At 33.2% G+C, this 19,815-nt stretch overlaps 1 protein-coding gene across 1 annotated transcript; it reads right to left on the reverse strand.

The window, feature by feature from the left end:
• Positions 1-9,804: 9,804 nt before the first annotated feature.
• LOC120782257 lies at positions 9,805-11,598 on the reverse strand. Its single transcript, XM_040114422.1, has 3 exons — positions 11,453-11,598; positions 10,799-11,355; positions 9,805-10,723 (listed from the first exon to the last, which is right to left on the reverse strand). The coding sequence occupies exons 1-3, from the start codon at positions 11,460-11,462 to the stop codon at positions 10,514-10,516; spliced, it is 777 nt and encodes a 258-aa protein (XP_039970356.1). The 5' UTR covers positions 11,463-11,598; the 3' UTR covers positions 9,805-10,513.
• Between the last annotated feature and the right edge of the window lie 8,217 nt (positions 11,599-19,815).

Consider the following 19,815-nt stretch of genomic DNA (forward strand, 5'->3'; position numbering starts at 1 on the left):
TACTATTTAAGCTAAAATAATTTTAATTACAAACTATGTAAAGGAAATATGTATGTTATTTATAAAAAAAATCAAATGCTTTTTTATTTGTTTAAGAAATTTTAAATACTTTTTTTTTTAACAAATAATTGTTTAAACAAAAATTTATATAAATATAAAATAAAATGTTTAAACATAATAAATAAATTTTTGTTTAAACCTTTTATTCAAAAACTGAAAATACTTGTTTCTATGAAAAACCACTTTTTATTGCAAATTAAAACAAAAAATAAATAAATTTTTCTTGATAATGGGAACATTTTTTTTAATAAAATAATTTTTTTTAATAAAATGTTTTTTTAATAAAATAATTTTTTTTAATAAAATAAATTTTCTTCAAAACACGTTAAATTTATTTGATTAAAAAGCGTAATATATTTTTACTACAGTTCTGTTGCCGAAAAATTAATTTCGCTTTTAAATAAATAAACTGCGACGCAAATTCTGAGTTATTATTACAGAAATTTACGCAGATATATGTATGTATGTATTATATATATATTTGTTTGTACACCATTTTTCATAATTGAACAAATATAATTTTTAGATGTACATACATATTTATAAATTAAAAATTAAAAATTGTAAATTTTTATTGTCGAAAAAAATTATTAATATACATATTTGTACTATATATTTAATTTTTGAAATCATAGAAGTTTTTAATATCGATAAAAATTTTTAATTTTTTAAATTTTATTAATTTCTATATCTAATTTTAGAATTCATACAATTTTTTATATCGATTTAAATTTTTGGCCAAAAAAAAATTAGTTTTTGTTGAAAATATACACTGTATATTTAATTTTAGAATTTTTTAATATCGCTTTAAATTTTTTTTAATTTATTTTTGTAATTTTCTACATTATTTAATTTTTCTATATTTATTTTTAGAATTTATAGAATTTTTTTAATACCAATTTAAATTTTTTTTAATCAAATATTTTTTTTAATGTTTTGAAATTAATTTTTTTCAATCGCTGAACAAATTAAATAAAAAAAAACTCACTTTTCAAATTTATTAAATATAAATAAATACATTTCTACAACTAAGAAGCAAAGAGTAAAAACAAAATAATTTTATTGTAAAACACGAACTAAACTAATAATTAAAATTATTTTCCAAAAATGTACCAAAATATCGGTATTTTAACAAATGAACAAAACAATTTTTATAATATTTAATTTTTATTTATATTATTTTGTACGTAACAATAACGGCAACAATAGCAATATTTACTTAATTATACTTTGGACTAGAGATCTGCATACATACATATGTTATTTATGTCGTGACAGCCTGCCAGCATGAACTAAACACAGTTCGAAATATTATGTCTTTTATTTACTACTTTTGTTGCACTTTATTAAAAGCTATATATAAAATATAACGGCATATACCTCAAAAGTAAATTGAATCATAATATATATACAACTTGCTCCGCCTAGCCGCCAACCTGGCGCATTTCACTACACGGTGACATGGCAAAGTGAACTTCCCAATCATTTACAACACAAACAAATTTAATAAATATTTATGTAGTTATAGTGTGCTGGATTTTTTCTATCATACTGAAATGTGAACTAAATGAATTTACTTAATTTTTTTTTATATATAAAGTGATGCCTAATACTTACATTAATATACATACATATACTATTTGATGCTTATGAAGACGATGTTTTTTCTTAATTTAAATTTTGAACAAGTGCTTAAATTTAAAAAAATAAATTAATAACTTTATATATATTTGAAGAGTTAAAGTTATTAATTTTGAATTAATTTTTATTATTTTGTTGAAAATACTGCAACAAAAGCGTACCGTTGAATTTATTTTTTAACAAAAAATCAAAAAATGTGTAACTGCATTATCGGTTAGGGTTTTAATTTTTATAGCAATAACTACGAAATAATAAATAAAAAGTGTATGTATATCGTCACCTAAAATACGAAATAACTTAACATCACTTTTTATAAGTTAGCAGGCAAAGGAAAAACGAAATAATACTTGTAGAAACCACTCACTTTGAAACAAAATTTGAATTTTGGTTATAAAATGGTTATATATTGGTTATATCTGACAGCAGAAGAATTTAATGCAACATAAATGTAATATGACCATATTTTTTAATGCTACGTTGTTTTGCATTTTAGGTGACGATGTGTATATACATACATATATATATATATGTATATTGTGCAATATATGCACATATAGTATATAAAAATATATTTTTATGCGTTCAAAACACCATTAATACGTTTACTTTTCTTCTTAATACGTATAATTTTAAAATATTGAACTAATTTGTAAAAATAATTAGCATATATTTTTTAACATTATTGTACTGAACTGATATTAGAAACATTTCTAGCCAAACATTTATTGGAAACAATTTTGTCCCATAAATAGGTTGCATTCTTTGATGATGTCAAAAAATATAAGAAATTCTTTAAAGAATTGCGAACAACTTATTTGTGGATATTAAATTGTCGAAGGTAACATGCATATACATACATATATAAGTTAAGTTTATAAAATATGAATTTAAATATTAAAAATCTCTAAAATATTGTATATTTGAAATATATGTTGTGGTCTTATAGTGCCCTAAAAAAGTAAAAATACCATAATTTAGCTAAAAATACATATTTTTATAGGTAATTGGATTAAATTTTTTACAATTTTAACCATTTCCTTATACATTTTTTCAATAAAAAATTTATTTTGTATTTTGCATTATTTAACGATAATTTTTGTTTAAAAAAATTCTAAAATATGTTTATTTACTAGATGGGCACGCGCACTAAAAGAATAAAAACATAATCATTTAGTTAAAAATGCATATTTTATATTTGAATTAATTTTAAAAGAATAAAAGCATAATAATTTAGCTAAAATTGTTTACTTCATTAAACTTTTTCTTATAAATATTTGTAGTAAATCATTTTTTTTTTGCTGTTTTATTATAATTCTTAAATATTTAATGTTTGTATTGATATTTTTTTCAATTTCTACAACAGACACCACTTTTTAAATTTTTTGCTGAAAAATTTAATTTTATTCTTTTATTATAAATCATAAGAGAAAAAATAATTAAAAGTAAATATAAATTTGAATATAAAATTACAATTTTCTTACTCTCAAAAAAAATTAAATTTAGGCATTCAAACAATTTATTAATTTAGTAATTTAAGTAAGTAATTAAATGAAATATATTTTTTAAAATTATCACTAAACAGAATTTGTCTTTTATTCGAAAAACATACAGTTTTAAGTAATGAAATAAATAGTAGATATAAGAAATATATATATTTTTAAATTGTCATAAAATACAAACATTACTTTTTTTAATTCAAAAGTGTATAATTTTTAAAATTTAAATAAATATATCACAAAATAAAATACTTTTTTATTCAAAAAATCTATATAAATATATATTTAAAAATTGTATAAATAATTAAAATAAATAATTTTTAAAAAATATTAAAAAATGCAAAACCTTATTTTAAATCATAAATAGCATTGTTTTAAAAATTTAAAAAATAATTTAAAGAAATATATTTTCTAAGTCAATATTTATCGTTTTATTAAGTTCAAATTGTTAAATACACTTATAATGCGATAATTTGTACTTTCCATATTGTTTGCGATAATTACCGGCACGACACGGTAAATGGAAAATTGTTAAAAGGAGCCATTACAGGGCACGGCACTCGAAGTGTAACCAATTAAAAAAGCCATAAATTCGGTTTGGAAAATTATTTCTATTTATTTTAAAGAACCAAATGTTTGAAAATAATCATAAATTCAGGACCAATTCACTTTTGCTCAATATGACCACCTTTTGTCTTAACTATGGCCTTGAGACGGTCAAAAACGAATCACAAGCTGCCCGAATGTGACTTACCGGTATTTTGGCCCACTCACGGACAATGGATTTCTTCAGCATCTTGAGACTGGTGTATTTTTTACTTCGGACCTTGCTCTCCAAAATGGCCCAGACAGAATAATCCATTGAATTCGCATCTGGTGAATTCGAGAGCCATTGTGTGGTCGGATTGAAGTTCGCTCTCTCAACTCTCTCTCTTACTTGTTGTGATTCGGTGTGAGATCATGGGCCTTTTGGAACTTGTAAGGCTTGACCTTGAGCTCATTTTTCAATATGCGTCGGATGCTGCGGTCGGATATTTTCAGTTCTTTATACATTTGATTGGCTCTTCGTCGTGGACTTCGCTCAAGTCGCTTCTTCACTTTCCGAACCATCTCACGTGACGTTGAAGTCTTTTGATAACCACCTCCATGGCGTTTTGCGATGCTACCAGTATCATTGTAACGAATGATGGTGCGGTAAACAAAAACTTTATTCACGTTATAAGGTGTTTGAGCTCACAAACAATTGCTGGCTGTGATTTTCCAGCTAAATATAAAGCAATCACACTATTACGTTTGAATTCCATCGCTGATCACCTTTTTTGCGTTCACTTTTGGCAAAACGCTTTTGTACACTTGAGAACAATACTTCGAACTGCCATTCAGAAAATTTATAAACAGCTGATTCCAGTGCGACAGCTGCGCGAACGGTCTGAAGTTGCCGGAGTACCTTCTGTTCTGAAACCGCTGAAAATATTTCTGACTTTAAAGAGAATCTCATAATAATTTATGAGTAATTCGGAGCAAAGTTTTGAATTTTTTTTGTTTAGGCTCAAGTAAACAGAAATTCGTTATTCGAGGTGCCCAACATTTTAAACAGAAATTTTAAACAGAAATTCTTTAATCGGGGTTCCCACTTTTTTAAAGAAAAAATAACATAAACTTCAAATTTATGTGGAATGCTTGTTATCAATCGAAAGGAAATTGTTTGGCATTTATTTGTTTGGAGATTATCTCTTCCAAATGTTGGCCGCAGCTACGTCTCAGATGTCCCATCCGTTGAGTCCAATTTTCGATGTCTCGTTCGAGCATTTCGATTGGCAACTGGCGAATGCTGTTTTGCTTCAAAGACTTAATCGATTGTCCGCATAGACTTTAGAATTTACATATCCCCATAGCAAAAAGTCTAACAGTTGTGATATCACTCGATCTTGGTGGCCAATCGACAGACCCAAAACGTGCTCACCGTATTGTTCTCTCGCCATTGACGGATACGTTCTTACTGCCATCATTTTTGAAGAAATATGGACCGATATTTTCATCAGCACACGAAACCAAACCGTTGTTTTTTCTAGATAAAATGGTTGCTCTAAATTTGGCCCGAAAACGTCGGATCTTCTTGGAACTTTTCAAGAGCCCATAGAGCGAAGCGATGTTGCTTGGGAAGGTAGAGCGGCTTCAGTTCCTGCACAAGCTATATTTTGTACGCTTTCATTTTAAGAACTCGACTTAAAATGTGCTAAGTCGGTCCATATTTCAGTCTGAGTTGTTGCAAACGGCGCCGAATCGGCTCTCCACGGCATATGTATACACTCTCAGCTACGACTGCTATATTTTCTTCGGTCAAATATGACCAATAATGAATGCTGGGTCTCAAGGTGGGTGAGGGTGTTGCGAATAGTATGCTCAGTAGACGAATTATGTTGACCAGACGTTGAGCGAACGTGAATAAAGTTGAACGATTTGTAAACGTTGTTCAGGCATAAGTTTCCCTGTTGAAATGCCAAACAATACTGAACAAAATTAAGGGGTCGGTAGGGTAATCTTTCTTTTTTTAAATTTGTTTTTTTGCATTTTCTGTTCCCTTATATCCTTAGAATTAATGTAGAAACCCACTCTACCATTCGAAGGTTTCGAAAAAGGTCCAAAAATAATAATACACTTTAAACGCGTTTTTCTCAAAACACAATTTTTTCAACTGGCGGACATGATTCCGGTCGAACTACTCAACCGATTTGCTTATTTTTTTTTTTAATGTTCACAAAACGGCTATATTTTTTAGAATTTATTGGCAATGTTATGATAAAATTTATGTAAAAAATCCATGGGAAAAATTAAAAAAAAAGTTAATTACTTTCTTATTTATCAACATTTTTCAATGATTCTAGTTGGGACGATAACCATTCAAGTACTTTTTAAGAATAAACTGGGTTTTTGTGTTTCAGATGATCCAAACATCTCATTCACCCAGCCATTTCTCCGACAGATGTAAAAAAAAAAATTGTTTATACACTCCACGATATACATACCTCATGATATGTGAAAAAGTTCTATTGTAGAATAAAAATTTCTATGAAAAAAAAGTAAAAAAAACAGGCCAGATTACCGTACTGACCCTTTAAAATGAGAACTTGACACGATTCAGGCGTGTAAGCCTATTGAAGAAAATGCCTCTACTTGGATCACCCGTTATATATTAAATTCAATGTTTTATTTAGCATAGTTAGAATCATCCGATTTGCTCAAATATATACATTTTGACTCGATAACTTCTTTCCAATTAGAAAATAGTTTCATATTGGCACTCGCATAAAAACTCTCATCCCTATTGCAAAAAACTGGACAGTCCACTATCACAAGCTTCTCTTAAGATGAAATTTTCACCAGCTAAATCATTTGCTGTAGACAAGAAAAGGTATTAATCGCTTGTTTCCAAATCTGCACTATAATGTGGATGCAGAAGAACATCCCATCAAAGTTGCTGGGCTTCCGGTGAGTATCTCTCAATGTGTGCGACCGTGCGTTGATCCCGATGGATTACAATTGCACTCCTACTAGCCAAAGCTAACCGCTTTTGGGTGATTACCGCTTTCAGACGGTCCAATTGTAGACAGTACAAGTCGGAAATATTAATGGCGGTAGGGAAACAGCTGATATGATACGTTGACAACTCCACCAAATACTTAACAAACGCTTCTTAAATGCCAATTCTGGCTTAGCCATAGTTTGTGCTGGCTCATAGTGATCTGCTGAAAACTGTTCTCACTTGCTTTTGCCGTGACAACCGCTTCAGAAGGTATCGAATTTGTTGCGATTCAGCAGTGATGGTTATGGATGATATTGCATTCGAAAATCTAGTTTCCAAGTCTGATCTAAAGCAGCATACTACTGTAAAATAGTTAACATTTCGTGCGAAAACTCATTTGTTGAAATATTTTTTGCTAGGTTGGTATGACTGTCAGTGACATCTATGTAAAATGTTACATTAAATTAATCATAAGTGTTTGATATACGCCTGTTTCCACGAAGTACATAAAGTGCATTCGTTGCTTTTTGCGAAGAGTGATATTATTCAACAAAGTAGTTCCATTAAATTTAGTGTGTGGAATCAAATTTCTGGTGCCGAAACGTTCAGAATGTTCGTAAAAGCCTTGTTTGTCGCGAGCAAGTGTTTTTGATTAGTATTCAAAGAGAGCCGAGAAGGGGTTGACGATGAACCAAGATCAAGACGGTCATCAACTGTACAGGTTAATAAAATAAAATAATTGATGTTGCAGAATCGACGATTAACAGTCAGATATCTTCGTTTATCGTTAACGTCTTGGAAACAGAGGATGTAGTAGAGGCGATGAAGGATATATGCTTACGACCCGGAAACAGACGTTCAATGTGCCAAATATCGTGGCGAAAGTGAGCCGAAAAACCAACGTCAAAGCAGGTCAATAATCAAGGTTTTGTTGACAGTTTTCTTCGATTACCGCACTGTACACTGTGCACAGTGATGTACTCCGAATTCCTTCTGACCGACCAAACTGTCAACAAGAAATACTATTTGAGTGTTATGCGTCGTTTGCGTGAAGCTATTTGAAAAAAGAAGACAGAATTATGAGCCGACAACTCTTGGCTTTTGTACCACTATAATGCACCGTCGCATACTACATTGATTCTTCGTGAGTTTTTCGTCAAATGTTTAACCAATATCCTGTCGCAACCACTGTATTCGCTTAATTTAGCACCGTGTGACTTCTGGCTATTCAAAAAACTCAAACGACCACTGTCCATGTCTCAACTCGGCTCTCAACGAATAACAGGTGATATATGAATTTATTTTTCGTACCGAATCCCTAATTTATAGGTTATATGAGACTGCCCGAAAGATATTATATTTATTCGAAAATCAAGCCTTTGGTCAAATCTACTCAATTCGTCAGAATAATTCATATGCTATTTTTGTACGCACTTGTAGTTTCCTCCATTTACTCCTAGTAGTCTCCTTTTTGGCATAGTTCATTCCCTTGAAATTTGGGTTGCGGCAAGATTGATAGAGATGAGAAAACATTGCGGTATGCTTCTTCATAAAGTAAACTGTCAAACGTCCAGTGATTGTATACAAAGCCTTCCCTGCCTTTCAGTCATTTCCTATGAAACACACTCCAAGCGAGTCGAATCTGTCCTCAACTCTATTATAATTTAGGTTGACTCTCCAGCTTCTTTTCCAAAGGGAATGTCGAAATACTATTGGTGTTATTTGGACAGCATGATTGTCTCTCTATTGGAACTTGCTTTGGTTTTCAGCTCTCTGGCAGCCGAATCGAAATTCTTAATATTTAATATAGCTGTGCTCAGATAATTAGTCCTCTTTTAGGTCGAAATTTCCTTTAAAAACAATCAGTATCACCTCGGCGGCTCTTATACACTTGAAATAAGATAGTGAAATTTTAAGAGTATTTTGAAACAAGAAAAAACGTTAACTTCGGTTGCACCGAAGCTAAATACCCTTCATAGGTGCATTTCTGTTAGCAACTATGTGTTCAGTTTGAATGGAAGCTGTATGCTATAGTAACCCGTTCTAAACAAGTTTTTTAGAGATTACATTGTTGCCTTAGAAAATAATCTGTACCAAATTTGGTGAAGATACATTGTCAAATGTGAAAGTTGTCCATACAAGCATTTGATTCCGATCGTTCAGTTTGTATGGCAGCTAAATGTTATAGTGGTCCGATATCGGCCGTTCCGACAAGTGAGCAGCTTCTTGAAGAGGAAATCACGTTTGCAAAATTTCAAAACGATATCTTAAAAACTGAGAGACTAGTTCGTATATATACAGACAGACGGACAGACGTAGAGACTTTATACTGTCTCCGACGATTCCTTCTGAGTGTTACAAACTTCGTGACAAACAAAATATACCCTGTTCAGGGTATAAATATTGTATAGAATTGTGTGTTTCAACGGGAGTAATATGGGAAAACTGTGTTCTAAGTGAGACCAATTTAACTTCGTAATATTTACCTAAGAAAACATTTTATTACGGTCAGATGTCGTCTGATAACCGCTCCTCTTTGTAGACGCAGGGTTCCGTCCTCATTGGTGACTTAATCCGAATATGCAAGATTAGCATTAATTGAAGCCCTGTCCATATTTATATTTTTCCCGTTAAAATTCCAAAATAACAAAACGCTTTCATGTTCAACTTCCTTGGTCTTAATAAATCCAACCATAATCTTGCAGCGCATTAATGTGAAAAAACGTTTATGAACATATGTATGTATACATATTAGGCCGGGTCGATTTGTATGGGTGGAAAAAAACCAACAAAGCGGCTAGCAAAAACGAAAACTACAGAAAATTCGAAGAAAGTTTTGCCAAGAACCCATGGGTCTAAAATTTATTCCCAGTTCGCGCAGAGCGACTTTAGATTTTGAGGTCATACTTATTAAATTGTACTCGAAAATCTATACTTTCATAAGAAGCGATCCGGAAAATTGTGCTTGGTTTCTTCGATTATAACGAAAGTTTGTGCGTAGAAGCAGCATACAGATATTCCCATATTGTTTTTAAAAATTTCTAAAATTGTGGAAAATAAGGTGGATGGAAAATAAAATTTTATTATTGTAATTAAGTTTTCAAAAAATTAAATGTTTTTGGTGACGCATGTTACAGACATTGGTTTTTTGCTGATGACTGGGAATCTTTTCTAATTTTAGTTTTTTTAGGTTTTAAAGTCTTTTTTGGATTCCATGCGTGGTGTTGTAGTGCGACTTTCTACAGTTACGGCCATGATATCGTCTCTATTCTTTGCAATTGCGCGTCGGGAAACTGTAGTCAGAAGCTGTACACAAAGCTCAGTTGCTTGGGTATAACATGGAATACCTGGGTCAGGAAGCGGCGCATCATCGGACTCAATTAACTTCAACAGGTGTTCGTATGGAATGTTTGCTGAGAATGGAAGCTCAGATAAAACACTGTCATCGTGCGTGCTTTTTATCATAAACCCTTAGATTAGTCGGATCACAAACTTTATCACGATAATCTTTTTGTATCTTTTTTCTGCCTCTTCGCGAACATCTTTTCTCTTATCATAAAGCATTGCCAGTAAGATATGATCAGGATGAGCGAAATATGAATTATTTTGGATTACAGTGTTAACAATTTCTCGCAGCGTTGGTGGTAAATATCGCGTGGGCTGTATAAATTAAAAAAAAAGAGACTGCCGTATTCTACTGAGTTGTAGAACTTAATGTTAAAGTACATCGGTACGTAAACTTTCATTTTGTCAGTTGCCAAAGTTTTTAAATTCGCTGATGGTGAGCTAGTTGTCACATATAAACGTAAGAATCTGCTTGCCTTTTTAGCCATCGAGAGTGCACAATTTGTCCCGGTTTCATACTGGCTAAATTTTCGGGGCAGAAACCATCACAAACTACATTTGCCATTCGAGACAAGTACTGAACGTCAGTCGAGAGCGTTTTTTCATGAATGGGTGGGGGCATATATCCCAACGAAATGGCCTCAAAGTCGGATACAGCCTACAGAAAGATTTTATTTATTTAGCTCAGATCAAAATATAAATGTGAGGCTCTTTAAAACAATTGTTTGCTTACCGCCATTTGCTCGCATGTTTCGATTTGCTTTGTTATTATCCCACTAGCTGTGCGCGGCCCGCTTGTAGTGGACTTTTCCAATGCGGTGAACAAGTGACGAAGTGGAAGTTCATTAAAGTGTAATAAACAAACAAACCAGTGCAATGGTCTACTCAACATGACTTCGAATCTCTTTAAAATTCCATTTTCAGAACCTGTGTTTGTTGCTTCTCCATCACAGCAAATTCCAATCAGTCCCTCAAGGGACATATTGTTTTCTATAAGGAACTCGCACAATTGCCTCTGTTTTGTTTTAGCGTCCTCGGCGTCGACTTTTACGTAACCCAACAATCTGCTCGCAGGCTCTTTAAGAACCACTAAGTGTGATTCTTTTACCATTCTTGGATGATACCTTTCATTTTCTTCTTCGCTTGTCAGAGAGTTGTTTTTTCTGCCATCAAAGGAGTAGGCTACCAGATCACAGTCATTGCATTGCTTTCTTCGAAGAGAATCCCTACATTTCTTTCTTTCACGTGAAACTTTAGATTTGTCCATAATTAGAGGAAAAAAATTCGAACCTAATACATATACATATATAAAGTTAACGATTTTTCAAAATTTTCACTTTCCTGTAATTTTCTCTCTCTGTTCCCAAAAGTACATGTGTATACTTACATATGTACATTGTACATGAATGTGTCTGTTTTTTTCATGGCGTCAAATGGCCTACACAGCTGAATGTGATTCCCAGACTGCACTTTTTCCAATAAAGGCGAAGCAACAGGTTTCACCGGTATCTAACATTACAACATGCGCACAACCATAAATACACCTCAACACTTCCATATTTAAGTTTTTGTGAGACTTACATAGAGCGTATTTTAGCTCTCAGCGTGAATAAGTTAATGCGCCAAGTTTAAGGTCATGTGGCGGGTCATGAAGGGGGAAGGTCAGTATGCCGGTAAAGCGGGAAAAGGTCAATACTGTTATATTTTTCTCAGGTAACGTGGAAAATAACAGTATTTCATAATTTTTAATGATGGAAATGTAATTGTTAATACATATAGTATATTATATTTGTGGAACGTATTTGAACTTGAAACTTTCAAGTACAAAAATCAACTGATGACTATAACTTGTTCATGTGGGGAAAAAATGTGAATTACTCGGCAATACGAGTATAACTGCTGAAGTGCAATAAAATTTAGAAAGTAATTTTTTAAACTTTTAATCACCAAACACCCGTACGCTTAGGCTGGATCAAATGATAGTTGTGAAGTGCGAGCTACATATGACTAGAAGTTTTGGACCCATAGGTATTGCTTTATTTTGCAAGATAATCTATTCTAATCGACGTGACTTAGTTCATCTTTATAAAGATCCTTGCCAATAATCAGACAATTTATAAAAAACTATTTCATTACCGTTTTGTAGATATTTTATCCTAGAAAATCAGTTTTAGTATGATGGTCCGGGCTCACTGGCCTTAACGTACCCCTGTTTTGCTGTTTGAATTTATGTCGGAAAAAATACGATACCCATCCCTAAGTGCCTTTACATCATCCTTGGTGGTTGTGTCAAAAACATTACCTTAGAAAAAAAACAGCCGTTGTGATTCTACCCTCAAATTGTTTTACTGTATCATTGGAGACTTCTCGACACCCACACAAATGATTCCACCGATTTTAGTTGCCTGTAAGCACGTCTAAAACATCTTTTTTAGCATAGCTCAGATAACTTTACGATGCAAATCTCAGCTCACTCTAATTGCCGACTCAACACGGTATTTATACCAAATTAATGCCGATCTTTCAGTTTTTACAATTAGCGACAAGTATTCGATTCCACCCGAATTTAACCTTACTTGGCTGTATATATACATATATATTTACATATATGCCATAAATTTTTAAAAGTAATGCTCTTTAAATACATACTTACATTAAATGACACATTTAACCAATTTCTTTCGTCATTCATCGTTAAGTTCATTGGCTTGTTGTTCAAAAATGCCCAGTAATGGTAGTTGCCAATTCTTAATCAAAGAAAGTAAAATACAACAAATTAATTAAGTTTTTTCCACCGGCAAAATGTAAATTTTCTCTTCTTACTCTTGAGCTTTTATATGTATCTAGAAGCTTTTGCATTGATTCCGGCCTTTTCGTAGTTATGCTCTAGTTAATCGTCTTTTTCTTTGACGTTGGTAATGTTGACAATAATGTTAGGGGTATTTTTTAAACAAATCGCTTAGGAAATCGGGAAGCGATAAGTCCTTTGTAGTGTTGTCTTTTCGCGTTTGATAGAAGCTCATTTATCAAGTCGGAGTATTATCTGAGTCAGTATAGCTCAAAATTACAACTTTACATGAATCTATGCCTTGATGATTATGTTATCTGTCAATTAAATTCTAGTTAACTTAACCAAGATAACTTCAGAGTCTAAATGAGAATTAGATCTAAATAGAAATATGTAAATTTTATGCGCCTTTCATTGGTCAACTTGAAAGCAAAATGTGTTATTCTTAGAGCCTTTTTCTCATTATCTGGTTAACATCAATCTATCAATTAAGTTCTGGTTAATTTAACCAAGACACCTTCTGTCGGTAAAGAATTCTGTTTTTAACCAGAACTTAACTGACAGACAAGGAGTAACCGCCCCTTAAGCACTTTTTGTAACTACGTTTTACTTCTTCTTGCTGAATAGCTGTATCCTTTCAGTGCTACCAAAACAAGTAAAAATGATATTAACTATTCCCATGAGATTAAATCTTTATACAGAACCGTAACAATTGTTTTAGTAACACTTTTTTTGTTTTGTAAACAATTATAATTGAATGCTAAGATTACAAACAAAAAAATTGTTTATAAAAATGAAGATGTGTTTTAAACTCTTTGTGTTTTAAATAAAACTGTTTTTTTTTTTATTTATTTTCAAACTGAAGACTTTAAATAAATATAGTTTTTCATAGAAAACTCGCGAAAACTCGTTTACGAAAATGTTTTCTGTCGAAGAAAGTAGCGCAACACAATTGCGCATGCGTCAATGGCCATGTCAAGTGCGGGGTTGCAACATAAGCGCTGCCGAAATGTTTGTTTGTTCGATTAACTACTCGCTAATACCTGGCGAATCGAAGACAGCTAGCAGCACGCAAAGTTAGCGATCAGAGGTATGGCGAATCGAAGACGTCAACTATAAACAACGTTATACTCATTATTTTGTAACATAATTTTGAATATTTTCCAAACCAAAGCCCCACATGTTGCTTCTCTTACACCGGCTACCAAATGCTTAAAGTTCACCGTGAGCGTTATTATCTTATCTATATACTATAGAATGTATTGGTGTAATATTGCATGTGTTATGTTACTATAGCTACATACATGCATACACATTATCTCGTATGACTTAGTACGTCATTTCACGTTCTATGCGAGCATAAAAGTACTGGTAAACCATATTTAAGGAAATGAAAGTGGTCGGCTACTTAATTGTACTTATTGCCTTGAGTGAAACACACTACTTTTGTCCATTGTTGTTATTTAAAATAATTTTGCGCAAATCACGGCGTTGTCAATGTGCTCTGTCATCGTGTTACACAACATTTGACTTTTGCTTGAAGAACATTTGGTGTTTGATATGGAGTTTAATTCACATCAAAGAAGAGCGAATATTTAAGCCAGATTTGTTGATAGTTATTTTGTGTTTAATCGAATATTTTGCTAGTAGAATTCGTGTGCTAATTTTGACCAAATACAACAAGTGTTGTGAATCGTTTCGTTTTTTTGCGAAACTCGGTGTACAATCTTCAGTTCAGTCAATAGTTACCTTCGCGCTGCAGACGTGCTTATCACGTGCTTAGACGCACAGCTGTTTTATCCTTACCTACTCACTTACGTACATATAGGTTATGCTTGTTGCTGGCACTAGCCGCGCTCGTTTGTTTACATGTCGCCGGCTATCAGTGTTTCTTTCCGTCTAATGGAATTTCAAACGTGAAATTGTTGTTGTATTTCTTTTAATAGCAATTTTTCAATTCGCGATTATATTTTAAATTGTTACTAAGTGTTATTACGGCGCACGAATATTTGGAATAATAAAATTTCTTTTTATGAAAGTGAATCAATTATACAAGGCTGTGTCGATAATTGCGTAGAATAATGTACGCGTGAAATTTTTTTGTAAGGCGCGCATAATCAAAAACAAATATGTGTGTAGAAAATATATTCAAGGTGAAGGGTGTCCCAAAAATAACGCAAGATTTGTCGTCATTTACGTATGTAGTAAAGTGTAGTAGTAGTAGTAGTAGTAAAGTAGATAACCCTAAAAACAATTTAGGCTTGGTAAAAATGGAGCGGTACACGATAGAACAATGTGTCTTCATTATTGAAGCATATTTCAAAAATAATGACAGCTTGGCAGTTCAAAATTTTAATACAAAATATGGTCGAAATAGTGTTCTAACTTCATCAACTGTGACGATTAACTGAAATGCCGGCAAATTTTAATCTTAGAACATTCTGTATGTACATTAGGGTGGATCAAAAAAAAATATATATTTTTTTTCGTTTGGTACTCTGAAAAATAGGTTCCTAGACACCTCTAAGAAAGCCTCTCCAAGCATGAGTTCTTAATTGTAACGGGAAGGTCCTCCTTCTTACAGTTTTCTATTTTTTCTTATTATCAGATAGAAAAATTTATATCTCGCTTCCAACTACTTGAAACAATATCTTGTTCCTTAGATTTTTTAGGAAATTTAATTCTCTACAAAAAAGTTCTCTTACGATTTTTTCGTAAAATTAACCGTTTAAGAGATATTAACGGTGAAGTTTGATTACTTTTGGAAAAATTGTTTATTTCTTATGAATTTTATAATTCAATGAAAAAAAATCATTATGAATGATGAAGCTCATAGGTTTTTGGAGAGGCTATCTTAGAGGTGTCTAGGAACCTATTTTTCAGAGTACCAAACGAAAAAAAAAAATTTGTTTATCCACTCTAATGTACATGCATTGAAAATGTAGTAGGACAAAAAAGTCACAACTTTCCCTGTTTTTATATTACGTAACTGGATGTTAATCATCATTTTGCTAACAAATGTTTTGTTGTTATAAAGTGTTAATAGGTTTTGAGGGTTTAGTAGTCAATCAATTAGAAAAACTCAGTCTGAGCCTCTTCTTCAAATATTTTATAGCCTTGCAACTTGCAAGGATCACAGCCGGGAAATATTCAGAGGTTAATTTATACTAAAAAAGTAAGGAAGGGCTAAATCGAACATTTTTAACTCTTGCAACTTGCAAGAATCAACGCCAGAAAATACCTTAAGATCCAAAACGTCAAACATAAATACGGAACCCAGCAATTATATATGTATGTATATTTAGATATAATTCATACACTGACCGACATATTCGACATAAGGTTTGTCATTGCACATACAATAACTTATGTAGTATATGGGTGTTGTGGTTAGTATAGACCCGATTTTATTTAGTTTTGCCAATAACACATACTATTAACATGCCACATACTAATAAAATGCTCCATCGGATTCATTAAGGTGCCTCCTATTCCATTGCCAATCTAAGTATATGGAGTAAAGTCAGCCGTATGTTCAAATATTAGTTATACTCGTATAGGGGTTGGGTCAAGTTTTCACTCGATTTTATACATTTTAATTACATGTTAAGTTATTAACAAAACAAACAAAATTTTTTCATTTGCATTGAGATAACTCACATATTGGGCGATATGTGCAGTATAAAACCACCCCGAAGTTCGAAAATCTTTATATGAAGAATCCGGGGTCTAAGGGAAATATTGACCCCATTCAATTCTTCAGTAACGCATCATTATCAGGAAAGAAATTTCTACGAATTTCAATTACATATGTACATATGTATATATTTCACATAATTATCAATATTTTCGGTAGAAAGTAAGCTAAGGACACTCGATTTCGATTTGAATATTTGGCCATAAGGTGTCATACGCAAAAGGCATTTCTTCTATTTGTAGTCCGTAGTAGGAATCAGATGGAAATTAAAATTGCGTTATATGGAAGTAGGCGTGGTTATATCCCGATTTTCTGTAAGATAAGAATGTCGGTGGAATGCTATATGGCGAACTTAATTGAAATCGGTCGACCAGGTTCTCAGATATGTGATTCTGTCAAAAAGTGAGCGGTGCCACTCCCATTGTCCAATTTTGACCTCGGCTCTTATAAACATATAACATATTCGGCTCCCGTTTGCCAAGATATTCGGCTGATTAATCGTCTATTTCTGTATCATAAACAAAGATCCAAGACTCATCGCCAGTAATAATACGTTTCATGATAACCTGATAGTCGAAGAGCATTGTTTCACAGACGTTAACGTGATGCTTTTTTCAAAAAAAAAAAATTAGTGATTTTAGAACCAATAGTGCTTTCACTTTTTTTTAGGCCTAACTGATCGTTCAAAATGGTTTTTACCGATCCTTCCGATATTCGAACAATTCCAGTAAGTTCTCCGAATGTAAATCGTCGATTCTCAAGCACCAATTCCTACGCGCGAAATTTAAATTAAAAAGTCTTACTATTTCTTGCTCACTGTAGTATAATTTTTAATTTTGTATGATAAAGATTTTTAAAGCACCTAAAACTTTTGCACATACCATAAATTTTTATTATGCGCAGATAGCGAAAAAGCAAAAGTAACGCTTAATTGCTATTATTTAACAAAAACTAAAAATATGTCTATGCAAATATTTCTGGCAATGATTAGATATTCTGGCATCCACTGACATACTGTGCTTGACACTCTTTAGCACATACTATTTAGAGTATAATCTTTTAAAAACATTTACTACAACTGAGATTCAGTAAACTTTGTTACTGACGCCACAGTAAGCTTCATAGAACGTGATGATCGTTTGAGAAGTTCCGGCATCAAACTGGTTGAGTTTCTCAACTGTCCCGTGCTCATTGCCGCTGTCATAAAACCCGAAACCTAACCTAACAATGTATATTCCAGGGTAGCCTGTCTAATGCGAGCAATACTTTTACAAAGCAATAAATTCGTCTTTACTTCGAAGTTACTGTTTAGACAATGATACATGGAAACACGCTTGTTGGATCGCCAACAATAATTGTAGCAACATCATTAACGGTGGGTGCATTGAATCTTCGCACATGTTCACCTGTTGGGGTACAATCCGCTCTTATGAAAAACTGTGTGCGTATCCGATGGCATTCGTTTCAATGCTGTTTTGAACATATTAACTACAGCATTATTAGCGTGAAAAAATGCTTGCTGTTCAATAATTCGTCTCTTTAACTGTTGTGTTCCCTGTATATTGTACCGCACATTCAGCTGATCCACCATCGACGAAATGAAATCTATTTGCAGAAATTGTTGCGGTTCATCTGGTGTTGGCACCATTGAACCATGCAAATGATATATTTGTCCTTGTATGTGTAATTGCAAACCATCATTTGTTGAAGAATACGGTGTAACTTCTGATCGTCGCTCTAGCTTGATTAGTTCGCCAGCTGCGTCAAGTTGAGTAGACGTGTGTTTGTAGTGCTCGTCACGAAAATGGAAAAAAACGAAATCAAAAGCAACGTTACGCGATAAAATTTTGCGCCAGATTGGGCGAAACAGCTTCGGAAACGTACGCTAAAATTGTAAGAGTGAATGGTGATAGTGCTCTTAGTCGTGCCCAGGTGTTTCGATGGCACAAAGAGTTTAAAGAGGGGCGTGAAAACGTGGTAAAAACGTGGTGAAAACGATGATTATTGCCTTTTTTGATAGCCGTGGAATCGTCCACAAAGAATTCGTCCCACCGGAGAAAAAAAAAGTCTACTATTGCCAAGTACTCGAAAGATTGCGAAAACGAATCAACAGGGTGCGCCCAGACATCGCACGTAACTGGATCCTTCATCACGATAACGCGCCGTGGCACATCGCCCTCAGCGTGTCCCAGTATTTGGCCTCTAAAGGAATCGCCGTGTTGCAACAGCCGCCTTATTCGCCCGACATGTCACCCTGTGACTTTTTGTTGTTTCCTAAAACAAAATCGGTGGTCAACGGAACCCATTTTGAGTCGATTACGGACATCCAAGCGGCCGTGACGAGGGTACACGCGGGTTACGAAGCATGGAAAATGGGCTGGAATCGCTGATTAGCTGCCCAAGGAGTCTACTTTGAAGGGGATGGCAGAGTTGTAGAATATTTTCAAATATACGGTGTTTATGGAATCAGCTCATTACTTAATTGTCATACCTCGTAAAAATAAAAAAATAAAAAAAAGTCATTCGGTGCCAAGTCAGTACGACTATACGGAGTGTGACAAATCGATGTTTTAAGTGCTCAAAAATGCAGTTGCTTCAATCGATGTGTGAGAGCTAGATTTATCGTGGTGAAGAGTAATCCATCCTCGGCGGTTGGTTTTCCTGATTTCTTGAAAGAAATGGTTGTATACTACTCAGCATTTACTGTTCTGAGTTTGCATGCAGCATTAGTAGTTTCCGTAAGAAGAACTGATTTAGGACGACCTTCCCGAAATTTGTCTTGGAGTGATCTACGACTTCGATTAAATTCATCATACCATCGATAAATACTAGTCCTTGATTGAGCTTCTTCGTTAAAAATTCTATCAAGTTCATCTGTGTACAATTGATGAGTTAACCCACGTCAAAAATTTAAAAAAATAAGCGCAAAAAATTTTAGCTTATTAATTCCGGGGGCCACATCTGGACTGTAGGCTGCGGATGCTTTGAGATGCCGGCCTTGGTTCGGTATCTGTTCTCAAGAAATGCGGTGTGAGCCGAGGTGTTGTCGTGGTGCAACTTCCAATCAGCTGCGTTGTCTTGTTAGATTCTTCGTTTGACGGTTTGTCTAGGAGAAACAAATTCATAGTGGACGATGCCTTTGATGTCAAAAAAGGCAATGAGCAATAGTTTTCACTTAAGATTTGTTCATTCATCGGCATCTTCTTCCCACACACCACTTCTTGCTAAAGCTACCCAGATGTTGATCATATCTGGTGATCATATC

This window comes from Bactrocera tryoni, chromosome 1 (genome assembly GCF_016617805.1).
Source record: "Bactrocera tryoni isolate S06 chromosome 1, CSIRO_BtryS06_freeze2, whole genome shotgun sequence".
In the NCBI taxonomy this organism is placed as follows: domain Eukaryota; kingdom Metazoa; phylum Arthropoda; class Insecta; order Diptera; family Tephritidae; genus Bactrocera; species Bactrocera tryoni.